Raw genomic sequence first — 18474 nt, forward strand, 5'->3', positions numbered from 1 at the left:
TGCATGAAGTTTTATCACTGTTTTATGAGGTACTTAGAATAGTTGGCAAATTGTATATATCTATTTACTGTACAAAGGCTACAATTTGTGTTGAAAGGCAACAAACAGGGTTACACAATCTAGAGCGATAACACCTTTGGTGAAGATGGGTAAAAAAGTTGAAAAATGTTTTTGTAATTGATTAGCTTAATTAGGGGGTTTTCTTTGAAATCTGAGATAAGATAATTAATGGCAATGACATTTTTCAAAACCTTCCTTTTATTTATTTGTTTGTCTGTTTTATTACTGTTTTTTTTTTTTTTTTTAACTCATCATTACCAACTGTACCAATAATTCTAGAGCTGACGGAATGTGTTTAGTGAGCACAAATATGAGTTACTAGCCTTACAGGCTCATTCCTTTTATTAACTGCAGTATTTATTGTAAGCATTTTGCTGGTTAAGTATGCGCTGATATGTTTTAGATGATGTAGCAATGCCTTTACATTTCCTTCTAATGAAATGATTGTAGACTCTGGGCAGAGTGGATTTTACTGCCTTCTTTCTGCTTGCATATGGTGCATGTAAACAGTCCCTGTGTTTCCTTCCCCAGTGAATGAGCTCATAATTATTGTGTTAGGCAGTGGAAATCACACTAGCTAGGAGAAACACCAGCTGGTTTGTGATCATGTATGATAGTGACATAGATGACACTGGTCCATAGCACACAATATTAAGCTATGTTGGGCTAGTGTGGATCCAAGCATTCATTTTAAACCATCAGAACACACTTCATACCACCTTTCAATTAACTGAAGCCTTGGTTAAAGAGTTACTCTTCTATTTAAATGTACATGTGATTTGTGAATTAGAGTAAGAAGTGTATAAGTCCTAACACGCAAAATTTATCATGTCTTGAAGTACTGATCTAAATTATATAGCCACAGAGCACAGGATCATCACTGTACTGTTCATGTGATTCACCTGGCTATTAGCCATTATCTAATGTTAGAGAAAAAACATTATGCTTCTCTTGAATTTGCATTTTAGGTTTACATTTATGTTGTCAGATTTAATCTGCAAGCAAGGGGCACACAATTTTATTTTAATCAGACTTTTTAATGAGGTTTTGTTGGAGGACTTCAGATACAACGCCCAAGAGGCAGCAGTAGTACCATGCAGAGTAGTAGCACAATGCTGTCACCACACAGGTTTGGCACAGTGGGCAATATCTGGACCAATAAGAATAACAATGAGGGTGCAAAAAGAAAAAGCTGTCAATCTGAGGATGCACAGATGATACTCACTCTAGAACGTAATAATCATACAATGCTAAGTGTTCACATTAATTACAGTATATGACTGATTGCAACAGCACATAAACCTTTAAAGCCATCCCAAAAAAGTTGGTACTGAAAATAAAAAACACATACAAATGCTTTTGTCCAGATATGGTGATTTATCAATCAGAATATCACAACCATGACTATTACCAATGAAATTATTGTCAATTCAAATATATTCCATTGCAAGTATAACCTCTTATTGCTAACCACAATCTCAGGGCTAATAATAACCTTTAATAGATACAGATTTATAATATAATAATATACATCAACACTGGCTTATTGTTACAAAGGTTATCAGTCAAATTTGTGAGTACAGAATCCAGTAAGGGAGGAGATTTAGGACAAGCACAGGTCTTTTCACTGGACAGAAGAGATAAGGACAAATTGTCATTGAGCAAAAGATGCAAGAGCAGCGACAGACAAGCACGTTCCCCAGCCACACTGCTGGCGCAAGCATTTATTTCACTTATCTTTTCTATCTCATACCTAAATAATTTAAGACAGCATTTTATTATTTTATTTTCAAAATTACATCTTTCCAAGGTAAAATGCCCTTGTCCTGTCAACTTGTGAGGTTACATATAATTACAGTTAATCATAATACTTGCTGGAGGGCCTGCTCTTCCACTGTGTTCTAACTTATGTGGAGATAAATGATACTGAAATAACGTGTGAGTAAATCAGTGGTGTGACTTGCAGAAAGCACCCAAACAACCACATTTTAAAATGTGTAAATACAGTGAGATAGATATGCTCAGAAGAGCAAGGAAAATGATACATTAAGTGATAACAAAATAATGTCCAAAAAGCATACAATAAATATAGTACATAAGAATTAAACCAGACATGAGCAAACTGAAAACACTCTGTGTAGTTTTCTACATTTCATAATTAGTGCAAGCATGCAACAAAAATACTTAAAGGAAAAAAGGACATACTAAACCATGAGAACGAGTAATCAACTTTAGCTGGCTCTCGTAAATGTCTCTCCTCTGAGCACTCCCATTTAAACACTCTGCTTTCCTGCATCATCCACCAAATGCATAAGTTGAGTGATGGCGGAGTTGGGGTTAAGATGGCTGACACAGCAGGCCGTTGTTTCAAATGAGCACTAACTAAATTACACTTCTTCCATTACCGTAATGAAAATTCTTTCCTACTGGGAGGGGAGCCAGTAGTGGAAAAAAAAAAAAGTTATTGACTCTTTGGCACACAGGCATGACACAGTAGTTACAAACCTCTCTCTTTAGGACTTGCACACATGCACGAATTGCCCGGGCAAATGTAATGAAAGTGAACATGACTTTCACAAGTGGTGTGCTACATATAGACAAGGGATAATGGATACTGACCCATGGAGGCACTCAATTTGGATATACTCTTACACAGTCACTTTTTAGCTTGCACACCCTCACAAACACACATAAATAGAGGTGAAACATGCTGTGAGCACCAGTATGCATGCAATAGGTGTATCAAACAAGATGAGAACGCTTTACATATCAGTATAATACACAGAAATGGAATACACACATTTCTGGAAGCCAGAACAAACACATCAGTGCAGTATAGAGCCAGCACATGGAGCATGGACTCAAATGGCCCGTGATTCCCTTATATATGTTATCAATGAATTGATCTGGACACACATAGAGACAGCAGACAACTGCACCTAACCACAGGCCACACATAAAATTTAAAGAGTAAAGAGGACTGACATGATAGAAGAGGAATATAGACAAATGCACACATGGTCAAGCAGCAATTATAGATTAAGCAAATCAAACCCTTAAGTAAAAAAGGGAAATGTGGGATCCTGAGGACAAGAGTGAATGAGGGCTTCTAAGCATCAGTTATACTGACACACAAAGACACAATTATCAGGGGTAATATAACACCTTTAACAGTTTCTCTCGTACATCCTCAATGATGACCGTAACCATTAATAGTCTCTTCCTGCAATTAACATGCAACGCTGTCAAACAACTGTCCATGGCAATAGTAATAGTATTTAAATGTAAAATGATACAATAGTGAACAATATACAGGTGGCAAATGATACTCTACAGAGTTTATAACTGTAACCTTCTCAAATTAAATCTTCTACCTACTCAGAGGAACCCATCAATAAAGGGCATAATCTACAGTGGCTCAGAGAACGACTGACATTCTATCAGAAGGCTCCTGAGACTATAGAGTAATGTGGTCATCACCCTTCTCTAATTTTTATTTTCTTGCATTCTCTCTGTGTCTCACATTCTCTGTATATCTATCTACAGGTCTGTACAACGCTCCTGCTTGCTGTAGTGGTCGAACTGGCTCTTCCAATGCATCATGTAGGAGCTCCAGCGGTGGAACTCTGCCTTCCATTGCCGCTCGGCATCATCAATGTTGTCTGGGTATAACGAGAAAAGGAAATAGATTGGGAGAAACAAATAGTCATTATGTTTAATTTTGCTTACACTCAAATCTTGTTTAAAGTCACTAAGCCTAAATAGTTTTTAGCTACACTCTATAGACATAAGAACTACAGATTCAATTCTGGGATAAAACTGCCAGGCAGGGATGTAGTATGATCGTTTTTGTTTGCAATAAGCCTATATAGAGAAAAATTAGGTGATCATTATGAATCACAAATTAAGTGCAAAGACCACACACAAGGTCAAAGAAAAGGTAACACAAGAATGGAAAAATCAACAGTACTAATAACAATCAATGAAGTGAGAGCAGAAGAACAAACAGTGCAGAGATCTTCCCGACGTATACATCAAGTGATCACATTAAACAAATTACTCAGCAGCACATCAGCCCACTTAAACCCCACCCTTTTATTAGAGCAAAAACCCTCTCTGGAGGATTTGCAGTTTATGAGTTCAGGTCACTGCAGCTGAATCATCTCACACTCTTGAAAACAGGGTACAGCTTTTCGTGTTCTGGTTCACTTCCAGTAGAAGACAAAGTTGTTTAGTTTACTTCCAAGATACACATCAAATGACAAGGCATTTCCTTATGGACTGAAATGCCTTATTTACTGCGTGGTCTATACGATTCTCAGAGACTCCAAAGCCATTTCATAACATAATGCCTGCCATGTCTATAGAATATTTGTATAATTTAGCTTTTTGTTTTATTTTAACCTAAACTGAACCCTTTTACATGAGAAAGGAAAGATGAAGCTGATTTAACCAGGATGAGCAACGTAGTAAATCAATTTACGGTTTTCTTATCCCATTTATTTTACTCAGGCTTCCTTGTCTAAACAGCATGAAACGTAAGTGAGCCGTTTCTGAAGCATTACCACATAGGTTGTTTCTCTGTCCACTAGTGCTTAACATTTCCAATTTCTCAGTTCACTGCTCAGTTCTCTGTTCCCTGTGTCCATGCTCTGAAGGTATCTGCATGTTAATATGACGGCAACATTTGCAATGCTACCATTTCTTAATGGCTGACATCATGAGGGAGGCCTCTGCTGACAAATGGCATATCTAAAATGCATCATGTAGGAGCTCCAGCAGTGGAAATTTAAGAATCATGACAGTTTATATCACAACCTAAACTGAATAATGTTACATGCAACTGTGAGTTCTGTTAGTTACCAGTTATGTTAAGTAGGCGAGGCAGAAACCGGTTCCACAAGGCACATAGCTGTGTTTTCAGCCCTTTGTGCACCTTCATTGCATCTGTGTTTAGGCCCACATGCTTCTGCTCTGTTGCTGTGAAGAGAGGCCATCTCCGTCGGCTCTCTATGGATCCATCAATGTTGATATTGGGATTGCTAGATAAGAAAATAGAAGAGAGAAAAATAAAATTGGCATGGAATAAAAACCGCACAGTCCCATTCATCTACACACCAACTTTTCCCAGCCACACACAAGCTCACATATGACTATTTTAACTCACCCAGTACGAGCAAAATTAGCCCAGTATCTCATCATACGTCGACTGAGCTTCTCCTCTTCTACAGTGTAGTTAAGCCTCTTCTCCAAAGGCAGGCCAAACACAAATTCAATTTCATAGCCATGGATCACACCCATCCACTCGGGCCAAGCCAGGTTAGAGGCTCGATGGTCAAAGAGGTAGAGGTACACAGCAACTGTGAACAACACAGAAATGTAATGGATTAAAAAAAAAAAAAAGATGACATTTTAGCCATATTTAAATTTTTTTTTAACATTTTCTGCCAGGTGGAAGATCTATCTATATTTCAATACAACATGAATCCAGACCCTTAACTGCAAATCAAAAGTACTACTACTATCCACAATTACCTTACCTTGTGCATGGCCGCTGTTGCTTGCTGGACCTGAATTGGCCCAACCAAAGTTTCCTTGACCAGTTGTTCCTGTCTGGGCAGGGTTAGAACTGTATTGAGCATAGGATCTTGCAAAGTGCTGCAGAGGGCAAATTACATTATGGTCTCCCACAATGTCCTCCATTGCCTCACGGTTTTTCAAGGGGTTGTCTTCATCCATCCAGTCTGTGTACTGAAGGATAACTGCCTCCAATCCAATATCATTGGCATGAGGAACACTCATCCTAACACCTTGTAGAAAGTCCTCCCTTGAGATCAGACTATCATTGTCCTTACTGAAACCTGGTGCACCGTAAATCAAGAAATAAGACCCTTCATCCTGGTTTACACCCAACAGAATTTGAGTATCCTTGAAGTTGCCTGAGCTCAACATGGCATCGGGGGTATCAGGGAGCACCACACCATCAATCACAGGCACAAATGAAAAACGGAATAGGCTGCTATATGGGAGTACCAGGAACTCCTGGTCAATAAGCTCCTGTGGTTGCTTGTTCCTAAGGCAGTCAACTAGCTCACTGTCGTCATCATCAGGACAGCCTACCAATTTGGCCAGCTTGGTGGCCCTCCTTCGAGCCTCATCAAAGTTGACTGTAGCCCAAGGGCAATTTGGCACACCACTTTGCATAATGGCACGAGTGAATTTGGGGCGACTCTCTGGAGACAGAAGATGCATGCCGATTGAGGCTCCACCTGCACTCTCCCCAAAAATGGTCACCTGCTTAGGATTGCCTCCAAAAAAGTGAATATTATCCTGGACCCACTGGAGTGCCATTCTCTGATCTAGCAGTCCCACATTTCCAGGAGCCTCAGAGGAGCCATTAAGGGCAAGGAAGCCAAAAGCACCCACACGATAGTTCATAGAGACCACCACCACCTTCTCAGAATGTGCCAGGTAGCGACCATCATAGACATCTAGAGAGGAAGAACCACTGTAGAAGCCACCACCATATATCCATACCATAACAGTGAGGTTGTGTGGCCGAGGGGAAGCAGGAACCCAGACATTTAGGTATAAGCAATCCTCACTCATCATCCTGTTGGGGTTCCACATTTCAGTGCCAGGAAAGCCAGGATATGTAGTGTCCACATACTGGTAGCAAGCATTGGGATAATCTGTGGCTTCAAACACATCATTCCACGGCTTTTTGGGCTCAGCTGGCTTAAAACGCTTTTTTCCTACAGGAGGTTCTGCAAATGGAATACCCAGAAAGGCAACAACATGGCTTCGATCTGGGATGGGCAAGCGTATACCCTGAACACGACCTAACCTAGTTGTTACTATAAGTTCAGAATCACTTTGTGTAAGGGAATGGTGGATAAAGAAAATAATAAGAATCATAAGGAAGAGTAAGATCTTCATGTTCTCTTCTGTTTTTTGGTTAATTGGTTAAGGTACTTGTTTTTTTTCCCGGGCTCAGCTCAGAATATAATCTGTAGAAGACAAAAAAAAAGATTATTAAAAAAGAATATATGTATTGTAAAAGAATATAGGTCCACACACACACACACACACACACACACATATATATATATGGATTAGTGATCTATGTCTATGAGAATTGCTAATATGCCATCAAATCCTAAACAATTAATAAACGATGAATAATATGAGAAAAGATCCATAAGTTCTTGAGCTCTACAAAATGGCCCAAATGGCTGCTCTATAAACACTATAAAAGTTCTCTCTATGTGACTGTTGCTCTCCCATTCAGTACTAATAACCTCCCACATAAGAACACTTGTTTGATGGAAATGTTTTCCAGGGTCTTAACACTCAAATACACCTGTGAGGTTGTTTATATTTTATCTGTTGTGTGGTTGCCATGATGACTGGATTAGTTCGAGAGGCATGGTTAGGGGGAGGGTACATGACTTTTTCTGCAGCTGTGTGGAGAAGGTGCTATTTCTGTTCTGCTGTCCCTTTTGCCTGTCCTGGGTTGTATGAGCTGTTAAGCATGCCATAGGGTTAGACATTTGAATGTGAAAGGTTTGGGTTTTCTTGTCAAGATCTATGTCATCTGTGTAGACAAATACCACAGTAAACATGAAACATGACATTAGGTAGGCAGCAGCATCCCACTTATTATCCACTTTATTTTATATGACAAATTGTGTGCATAGTATAATATGCATCCTGGAAGAGTTTTATTGCTGTTTCATGTTTGGGTTTAGGCAGAGAAAGTCCACTTCTGAGCACTGGTGGCAAGAATACAGTACAAACATCTGAACTGATGGGTGGCTTCTGCTTTTCTGTTGCAGATATAATTTGTGCATAATGTCTATTTTGCTGACAATGTAACTAAAATTGATTTGTAGTTTATATGCACTGGTGAGTTACTTTTTTTATACTTGTGAAAAAAATCTGAAATTATTATTTTTTGGTTGTAGGCATAGAGAATATTAAAATGTTTTAATTTTTTTTAATGTTCTAATGTTTTAAATTAAAAAGAATTTCTACATATAGGTTTCACTGTCTTTTCTTTTATGTTATAGTCCTACCAGTGCCTAGACTTGGTTTGCTTTATCAAGGGTTGGAGAATACTGTGAAAAAAGTGCAGTGTCATTGCTCTTTTAATGGAATGGTTACAGAATTCAAACACTCAGTGTGTGGGAGAGAAAGGCATTGGATAATAACCACATACCAAGAAAGATTGTGCTGAATTATTATTATTATTATCATTATTATTATTATTATTATTATTATTATTAAAAAACATAGTTTTACATGCTGATAACATGGCAAACATGCGTTAACAGTGTTACCTTTATAGCATATGGGTTATCATGGAAAATAATGTGATACATTGAATATTACAATAATAATTTAACCCTTTTGTGGTGTTTGCATTTTTGTTACTCACCCAGTGTTCAGGGGTCTGGTCAACCCGCTACATTATTTGTAATGTAAAACAATACAATCATATCAACTTATGCAGAAATACTCAAAAATATGTATGTCATCTCATTTACAAGCGGTACAAACACAATATGTGGTTAATATTTGCCTATTTACCAACTTGTAAACCTCTCATTCCTAGGAAGAGGAGATGATTCGATTTCACCATTTTTAGACATCAAGCCTTCTTTTCTAGCAGGGTGCTGATGAGCTGGTGCTGGGAAGGTTTATGTATAGTTGAAAATTTTGTCCATGTCCACCGACCATGTATGTTTACCTTTTTGTAAGCGCTGTGGGTATTACTGTAAACTGCTGTCAAATTCCATATATGTACAAGCATACTGGCCAATAAAACTGATTCTAATTCTGTTTTCAAGTTCACTGCCAAAAACTGAATTTATTGAGACATGCTCCTCATGTTCAGAAAGTACGTCATCTTCCAAAAGAGGAACTCCTTCTACATTTGCTAAAATGATTTCTAAAGCTGGCTCAACTGAGATTATTTTTGTCATATTGACTGTGGTGAGATGCCATACACTGTGACACAGAGCAATTTATATCTTATGTCCCTCCCCCAATTTGCAGCTGATAGAATGCTATGAAATTATTTTTTTGCAGATTCCTTTGAGAAAACTTCTAGATTAACACACTACAGGGAGAGTAGAGTATAGGAGAGTAGACTGGTTCTCTGTGCTTAAAACTTTTGCAGCTTTGGATATTTCTATGTGTGCATTTGTGTGTCTTGATTCACAGACAAAAGAAGAATGAAATGTAAAAATTTTGAGAACTGTGTGTGAGTGTGTATGTGTGTAGTTTCACATACAAGAAAGGAAAGAGAGTTTGGAGAAAAAGATACACACATGAAGAAAGTGTAAGGAGGATACAGGCAGAGTAGAAGGTCAGAAGTCAACATTTTTATCATGGTTACCTGTTTTTACATCAGTTTCTACAATCTCATTCCTTACAGGTCCAGCAGATTCAAACACCACGTATATATTATAAATGTGTAAAAAGTGCACAGGAGGCACTCAGTAAAAACAAGTTTTTCAACATTCAGAACAAATGAGCCAAGGCCAATGTCAGATTGAAATAATAACTGATTGTAGTATTTTTTCTTTAACAAAACATTGAAAATGGGTCCCACAGACCCGAACACCACAAAAGGGTTAACGTACGTGTCTAAAAACTAATATCATGAGCAGTATTCTTTCAACTGAAAACACCCAGTTGGCAACAGCACAGGCTACATTGCAGTGAACTGTGTGAGCTAACATTAGCTTGGGAGTTTGTTTCTGTTAATAGCTATTATCTTACCTTCACAGTTGTGTATTTATGATGAAGCACACAGTTTGAAAGTGTTCTTCAACTTACTAGAAGGGACTTTGCAAGTATTCTCACATATCTGATGAACATCACTGACATTCATCTTCAGAAGCTCTTGCAGAAACCAACTGAAAATAATGCAATTCCAGGTGTAGTGAATGAAACATAAATGCAGGAACCGCGGTAAATAAAATGCAGAAATAAAAATAAAATGTGTTTGTGCAAGTACTGCATTGTCTACATTGTCAACACATTGACATGACGCATACTGACATCTGTGTGACCTTGTCCTAGACTAATCATGCTGGTAGCTATGTAGCTAAAAAAAAAAAAAGTAAGTTAGTTAGCTAGCAAATGTATATTCATGGCCCGTTGTAGCAGATTTCTTTAACTGTGTTACGCTTACTTAGCTATCATACATTAGCTGAAAGCAGCTAGAGGGAAAGCATGGAACGATTTGCCAACAGGCACAAAAACAGACGAATCGCTCTGTTCTGACTGATGGACTCTGTATATCTGGTTCTGATTCATTGTATATGTCCGATTTTGTGTGCATTTGACTGAAGGGCCATTGTTTAGTTTTACACTTTAAATGTTTTAGTTGTTAAACTCTTTGATTATATGTCTGAATTTGTGTGCCTTTGATTGAATGCGCGTTTTTGCATTTTTGCACAGTTTTGCAAATTTCATTCAGTTGAAGAAACAGAAGTTGCAAAGATAAATCTGTCTCCAATAACGCAAGACAAACCTATGTAGAAACCATTATTTACATACCACTGTTTAATGTAATCATGCCAGGAACTTCTCATATGTGATGTGTGTAGCCTTTCATATATCACATGAATTTTGTCAACAGTGTCCTGTAAATTAGTATTAACAGAAATTTGTGCAGTACCATATACTAAGACAGTGACTAATCATTATTTATTGATGCCCCCTGGTTTCCCCTCTGTGCCCCTTATAACCCACCTTAAGTTGGTCTAGACAGGCCACTGCTTACAGCTAAATTAGCCTTAACACTATAGCCCTTTTAGAAAACACTTTTGATTGCTTTGTAGTGAACACGACAGTAAAACAGAGTGATTGTGGTGGTGCCCAAGGGACTGGGAAACAGGGGTGCCTGTCAGTGTGTCTCAGTGGACTTATTAATATCTAGAAGAACAGCTGCTAGCCAGAGACAGGGGTAAAGTGGGAATGGGCATGGGGGATAGACACGGGAGAGAGGCTGAAATTAGACCCTGGAATCTGTGTATGAAGTTCACAGGGGGATTCACTTTCAGCTTGGGATTACATGTTGTAATATGCGCTGTCATATCCTTACATGCTCCCCATCCTTTTCTTCCAAAATAAACACCTGCACACCAGTGGACCAAATATACTGCTAATAATTGTAGACTACTTAACTTGATGACCAAAAGAAGATTAGCGATCTGTAGTCAGTTGTTTTAGGTAAGTCAGAGAAAAATAAAGCACAACTAGACTATGCTCAACAACTAGGCTAGGTTGCGTAGTGTCAATTTAGGAACTTTCTACAAGAAATCTTTCATCATGACTTACTTGCACTTTGGTTTTTCTTTTTCTAGCATTTGTACAGGATTTTACTTCAGTCAACATTTAGTAAAATATTATTTACAGCTCTGCTGTTTGCTGTCACTACAAGGGTGACTTATATTGTACTACAGCGTGTGTGGTTGCCATAGGAATTAAGAGGCCATACTGTCCATCGCATCGTCTCTGCACACAATCATGACATATGCGTTAACATATCCCCCATGCTTCCATGCTAAAAAGGGCGCAATATGACAATATGATATTGTTATCATATTGTGACTAATTATAAATAAATAAATAAATAAAACCATCACCTCTACAGCATTGTATGTGTAAAAATTTCTTCTATGTCAAAAAAGTAAATACTCAGTAAATTCAAATTTATTCACTTACTAGGTCTACCCCTGAGGGTACACAATACACAGTAGGCTACTTTAGTATGCAGTGTTAGATGTTATTTTTGCCTAGGTTGCCTCCTGCTAGCTCCATTTTGCCACTATATTTATGTTTGAGTATTTGAGATTTTTTTTGCATTTCTGTGGGTGACCGTTTGCTACCAAACATTTCAGTAAGGTCAAGTTAATGCAAGAAATTTTGAAAAAGAATTCATGTCAATTTAGGCTAAACTGGTTTAGCTGTTGTATGAAGTGAGTGTTTCTTTGCACTTTTGTGCAGTAATTATAATACTTTACCAGTACAATTGCACATAGGCTACACTCTTTCATATGACTTACAGTTCACTGACCTACTGATCAACGCACAAATCACTGGGATGTTTCTGGGATGTAATTCTGACTGAAGCATTTGGAAGTTTATAATGAACACTTTTGAAAACAAGCTGGCTAAGATTGCTGGGTTTATTTTTGAGAGTCTCAAATGCCCTCCATAAGAGTAATGAAAAAAAGAGAAAAAATAGTGTTTCTTCATCTGTTTTGCGAAAAATCTGGGTCTAGATGAAACTAATGATTGTAGAATGCACAGCGTCAATGCAAAATACCACAACGTTTTCGTGTTCTAGGCCTAGCTGGATTAGAGTTAGCTCATGAAGCATCTGCGCTCCACATAGGATGGCTTTCCAGAAGGCGCTGCATCTTGTGCACATCTAATTAAGCAGTTCAGGACCAGACGGGCTGGAAAGGATGTGAGACAGGTGCTCGAGGTAAACAAGACTTAATTTTAGAACGCAGAGTCTCCGAGTGCGCGTGCGTTGGGGTGTGTTCACGAGCTGCCTGATTTCTCTCTCCGTCTCTGCAGCAAGCTACATCTACTTACATCCAGCCAGTCATGCAAAATAATGAAATCACCGAGCGCGCGCACATCCATCACCGGCTTCGTGCATGATATCTGAAGCCTTGCTTTTCGTAAGATCAAAACACAGGCTTACAGGTTGCGTTTTTAGGCGAACGTCACCGTATTACTTAATCTGCACAACCCAGTTAATCTTGTCAAGTTTAATCATAGTGTACTTGCAAGCGACATACAGTGGCCAATGCACATTTAGTGAGCAGAGATTTCAACCAGTGTTTATGTATTGCTACTACTATTTTACTACTAACACCCTACTACTATTAATAGCAATAATAGCACTAATAAGAATAAGAATAATAGTGAATTTATAATTAATGGTTAATAACAATTGGAAAAACGATCACTGCAAAAGGAAATGGACATCTCGCGAAATATCGCGGATTAGTCCAGAGGTAATTAAAAAAAAACCCTACGCATGTGCAGCCATTTCAAAGTGGAACTACAACGTATCGATCAGATGACAACGTCGGAAAATTCACAAACAGATATGTTCAAACACATGCAACAGCGCGTCAAGACGCACTACAGGCACGCGCGCGCAGACAGCTCTCCTTCATATTACTGCACTTACCATGTCGCTGCGCAGTGTTTACTTTCGATTGTAAGGGGTCGCATTCGCGTAACTTAGAAAAGGAATAGAGCTCCACCGAAGGGTTATAGTGACTGAATGAAAATGTACCTGGCGACTCCCAATGGCGAGGCGGCTTAGCTCTTCCCTCCTGTCTCTCTCCTGTCCTTGAGCGGAACAAGCCGGAATGATGGCCGTGCTGATGAGAGAGGGTATAGAGGAGTGCAGCGGGGAAGCACAGGACACAGAATCACTGCCTGTCACGACCAAAATTACTGCCTCGGCCCTTTAAACGCTTGATGTCGCTTCTCTCGACTAGAGGCGATAGGACCAGAGTCGTACTGCACTGCTGTGTCGATAGGGGGAGACTGCGTAAAAAAAAAAAAAAAAAAAAAAAAGAGCTGAAGAGCTGAACTCTCGCGAGAAAAAACACCCAGTTGTCATATGCATATACTTCGTAGTAAGCGAGTTATTTCTGCAATATGTGAATTGGGTTCAATTAGGAAATATCATTTTAAAACGTACGAAAACACGCATTGACGTAGGCCTATTCAGGTCGTGTCACGATGAAGTTAACAATCAGTTAAACGCATTTAGAAACAAAATCCAAGTGTTTTTTGGAGATGTATTTACTGCATCTACTTCTTATAGGAGCACGAAACTGAATGCTGTTCAGCGGTCCATTTGCATTTAAACTATTATGAAGAAACAATCCAATACACCTACGTTTATTTATGAAGCCCACATGCCAGTCATCTGAATTATTGTAAAGCCCTGAAGCTAAAGATGTACTCAGATTCGTTATGAAGCACACTGCATACCTTTTACAACTTTTCCACCGCGTCATGAATGTTTTGTTATTAAGAGAAGGATAAATAAAGCAATAAAGCAGCAGATCAGTCGACCCATAACGATTAACTGAGGTTTGTCGAAAGGTCACTTAAGAGTTAATACATCCTTTTTTAATAAATTCTGCAGCATTGCTTAAAATATAGATACAATGATTATGAATGTGTTATTTAGGCCTTGTGTTGGCACCTATCAAATAAAGTAACTATTAATGTATTATTTTAGCAGCCTATTAGCTATTAATTCATTAACTATTAATAAAGTAACAATAACCATTAAAAATGAAATATTGGCTCAGAGAAGGTATATAAAATACAGTGTCATATCCAGATAAACAGGACTTTTATAAAATCAGCTTTTATCACCTGTACAAGCAAAGTACCTCAGAATCGAAAGGAGGTGAAAACAGCTGATATTCTAAAAAGTGGTACATAAAAGTGGTACACACTCTGTCATGGAACAATTTTTTACTATGTCTACATTTATTACTGAATTACTTCAGTATTTTTTATTGCTGCTACACCCTAGCAACTACGCCTTAGTTTCTCATAAACTAAGCGCCTATGTATATAAACGATTATTGGGGACCAATTTCAGCATAAAATATTGTTAATGGAATTCACAGCAGTGACTGAACCTAAATTTTAGGAATACAAAATTTATATTACAACTAAGCTGGCTAATTTACATCAATTTTCAAGTATAATTTTGCTGTCAAGTACACAATAACACCTCAATGGCTTTTTATAGACTATAAATCTATAAAGTGGTACTCTTTAAACCCATAAACTGAAAATACTGCATACTTGAATAATGATTTGTAGATTTTACAGTAGAAGCCTACATGTATCACAAGTCAAAGTACAGATTTACTTTTTAGCCTTAAAGGCATTAAAACATCTAAGCTCACCAAAAGTCTTAATTTTATATTTTTACATTTTAGTATTGTAATCAAACAAGCTGTTGAAATCTGAAGGTAATATATCCGTATAATACAAATTTACTGATTGTATCTGTTACTGCTGCTAAGCTGGGCAAGCTTTACAGAATATGGTGATGGGTGTCCAATAGGAATAAATCAGAGATTTTTGTATTAATGTATTAAAAAGGATTCAGTTGAATTAACCAGTGCCAGTTGAGATCCTGTACTATTTTGTAGTATAACTGATATTATCTTGTTTTCAGTGGCTACTTTAAATGTATGCTGTGGTGCTACTAAAAGATGTGAAGATGGATCATTATAGATATGCCTCAAACAGAGAAAACGGGAATGGGCGATAATAAAGACAATTAAATATGGTGATATATGGTTTGAATAAAGATGCTGATCAAAAGAAAATTGAACTGTAATCATATTTACAGCAACACTGAAGAAATGCCTAGAATAGATTGCTATAATCCTGCTGTTTGATTCTGGCTCATCGTTGTCTTTTGTTGCAGGACAGTGTTAAAAAAAATAGATGTTGGGTTGACTTTTGCAATGTTTAAACATGGTTTCATCTTTTAAATTCAACATGCTGACAATTAGGACACAAGGTTGAAATAACATTGTGAGAAGATAAAATCTCTTCTGGGAGTAATGAATAATGAAAATTTTAAAAGGGCAGAAACCCTGAGAAATGAGGCCACTGCTATTAGATACATTCAATCATACCAAGTCATTTCATTAACTAAATTAATCTTAATAAAGTATGACATTTGAAAAGCATAAGCATGAGCATGCAAATGTATTAAAACACACCTCAAGCACATTTACTTTACAGAACATACAGTTTCTGCAAAAATTCAGGATAGCTTGTTTGCAATTACCCTCAGAGTCTAAACACTTAAGACATTGATTTTGTGCCTCTGCATATTCTGAATTATGGTGCCACCTCCATTCCCAATCACATTAGGAGAAGCAGAATGCTGAGAGAGATGAAGAGAGATCCAAAGAAAAAAAACAGGATGTTCTTCCATAAGCACCATGAAAACAAACAAACAAAGAAACAAACAAACATTCTGAAGACTGTAGGGGTAGTACATCCTTAAAAAGGCATCAAGTGGTTTTGTTAAAACCACATTTATAAAAATTGAAAGTTTTATAAATATTTGCAGGAATATTTTATTACATTTTACAAGGCAATACTTTTTTGTTTACGGACAATAGTTCTATTGCTTGAGCCATTGTTGCAGCTTTATAGGGTCAATCGGGAGCTACACAATGTTTACCAGGCCTGCCACACGAGTACGCCTGCTACAAGGGCTTTTATTTCATTAATTTTTCTGTCATATATTCAAAATGTGACAAGCTTATGGTGGCAAATAACAAAAAATAACTGGGGAAAGAACAGATCTGGAGGGTTGCACTTACTGCCATATTACTGCCTAGACTGTACTCTATTTCAGTGCCTTAATCAGTACAGGAGTTCATCTGCCTTATTGCATTTTGTAGTTCCTGCACCATCAGCACCAAGACAAGTGACTAAACATGCACAAGCCACAGAGAGAGAGAGAGAGAGAGAGAGAGAGAGAATACATACATACATACATACCTGATGACAGAGGGGAGAAAACGCCTGCTCAGGGGAATCCAAAATAGAGTCTGTAAAAGCAGCAGTTTGCTGATCCAAAGCTATTACCTAATTGCTGTGCTATTAGTAATTTGGTGGACACATTTTCTCTCTCCTAGTCTGCTTCTAAGTCATAGGAACCGTCCATGGCATAAGACAAATAAGTAATAAGCAAATAAAAATTCTAGTCAAAACAGAAAAAAATAGGGTTAATTCACATGTGTAATTTTAACCCAGCAGACAACACAACATTTAATTATAAATTCATTATACTTAGGAGTTTTTTTCTGTTTCATAATTACCTTTCCACATACAAACCCAACACTGCCACCATGTGGTGACCAAGATGTGATCACTATCAGAGTGGATGTTGAGCCCAAGTTCCCCCAGCCCTAAGCCCAAGTTCCCCCAATCATCTGTAGGAGGAAATTTCATATGTATCAGTATAGTAAATGTATATTGGTCTTTTGATATATATTTGCTATAACGACATTGTCAAAAAATGCCACAAAAATTAGTTTACCTAGATATTGTCGTGGCAAATACTTCTGCAAATCAGAATAAGAAAATGAGTTACAAGGGGTTATAAGGGGTTCTGGATGCCAAAAATCTATAGACTTTATTGAATCAAACAATAAAGCCGAGATGGTCTGCAGAGCATCTGATGGTCTGCAGAGCATGCTTTTATACAATTCTAAAATAATGATCTCATCGGATGGAGTTTTCTCTTCTTTCTTTTAATCACACACCTGCCTCTCGCCCCAATTATTTCACTGTCCTCTTATCTTAGTTTTAACCGTGGCGAGAGTTCAGTCAGTTTATTTTTTAAAAACAACATTAGCCTTCAAACACTAGCCTTCATGACAGTACATTAACCAAAGAGTACAATACAATACAATACAACACAATACAGTGCAATATATCTGTACAGGAAGGCAGTACAATATTTTCACCTGGATACTGCTGATACAGCAAAAATGTAGGGGTGTAATATAATTGTTACTATGAGTGTCATTGTGCTATTAATGCAGGTGTTAGTGCAATTAATAAGCTAATACGCTATAGCTGAGTGTTAGCTCTGTTATTGTCAAGGGAAAAAGCAGGCATTCTAGCTTAGCTACACTAATGCTAATTAGCTAAACAATAAAGTTACTGCTAGGGTTATGGATAAATGGTTTGCTATGTATACAGTAAGAACTTTCTATAAAAAAAAAAAAAGTAGAGAGTAGATACCAATCTGATTAATCCAATTTCAGTAGGAGAATTTGTGATTTTGCCACTGGACCTCCAGCTTTGCTCTGAGTAAGGAGTTAGGGGAAAATGGCTCCTTCAGAAAAAAAAAGGGCTTCAGACACATATTAATTAGCATCTGGTTTATAGAGTGTTACTGGCCCTTTGTTTAATTTCATCTGTGATAATAATGGAGAAGAAAATGCCCTAATAAACACAACCATGTGGGTTAAAAATAAGCAAGTATTTTTAGAGTGCAATATGTGCTTTGCAAGATTGTAAGGCTTTTTTCTTGGTGTTTTTCCCCATTGACCACATTGCTTACCATTTTGTTGCTCACATCCTAGAACCTGCATTTTCTATTCTAGGATGAACAACAAATGCAGTCTATGCCCACTCAATATTTGTTTTCATTAAAATAACAGCAAATTATAGTTTAACTTGACTTTGTGCATTTCCTTGCGTGCTTTAAAAGGGTCTTTTTACTTTTACTTTTGTGTGTTAGCACTTTTTATATCAACCAGGTGACTGAAGATCTGTTTGCCCTGGTGGCCCAAC

General features: G+C 37.6%; 1 protein-coding gene across 6 annotated transcripts; it reads right to left on the reverse strand.

Moving 5' to 3' along the window:
• Positions 1–1538: 1538 nt before the first annotated feature.
• ache (acetylcholinesterase) lies at positions 1539–13649 on the reverse strand. 6 transcript variants are annotated; one of them, XM_053233372.1, is made up of 6 exons: positions 13397–13649; positions 9907–9986; positions 5601–7070; positions 5228–5420; positions 4924–5102; positions 1539–3722 (listed from the first exon to the last, which is right to left on the reverse strand). In XM_053233372.1, exons 3-6 carry the CDS (start codon positions 6997–6999, stop codon positions 3601–3603), a joined length of 1893 nt encoding a protein of 630 aa, XP_053089347.1. In that variant the 5' UTR covers positions 7000–7070; positions 9907–9986; positions 13397–13649; the 3' UTR covers positions 1539–3600. The 6 variants fall into 6 exon arrangements, with proteins under 6 accessions (XP_053089347.1, XP_026791835.2, XP_053089345.1 ...); XM_026936034.3 differs by having other exon boundaries at positions 9850–9986; XM_053233370.1 differs by lacking the exons at positions 9907–9986; positions 13397–13649 and adding exons at positions 8501–8527; positions 8653–9796.
• Between the last annotated feature and the right edge of the window lie 4825 nt (positions 13650–18474).

The sequence above is a fragment of the Pangasianodon hypophthalmus genome, chromosome 4, assembly GCF_027358585.1.
Source record: "Pangasianodon hypophthalmus isolate fPanHyp1 chromosome 4, fPanHyp1.pri, whole genome shotgun sequence".
Classification (NCBI taxonomy): domain Eukaryota; kingdom Metazoa; phylum Chordata; class Actinopteri; order Siluriformes; family Pangasiidae; genus Pangasianodon; species Pangasianodon hypophthalmus.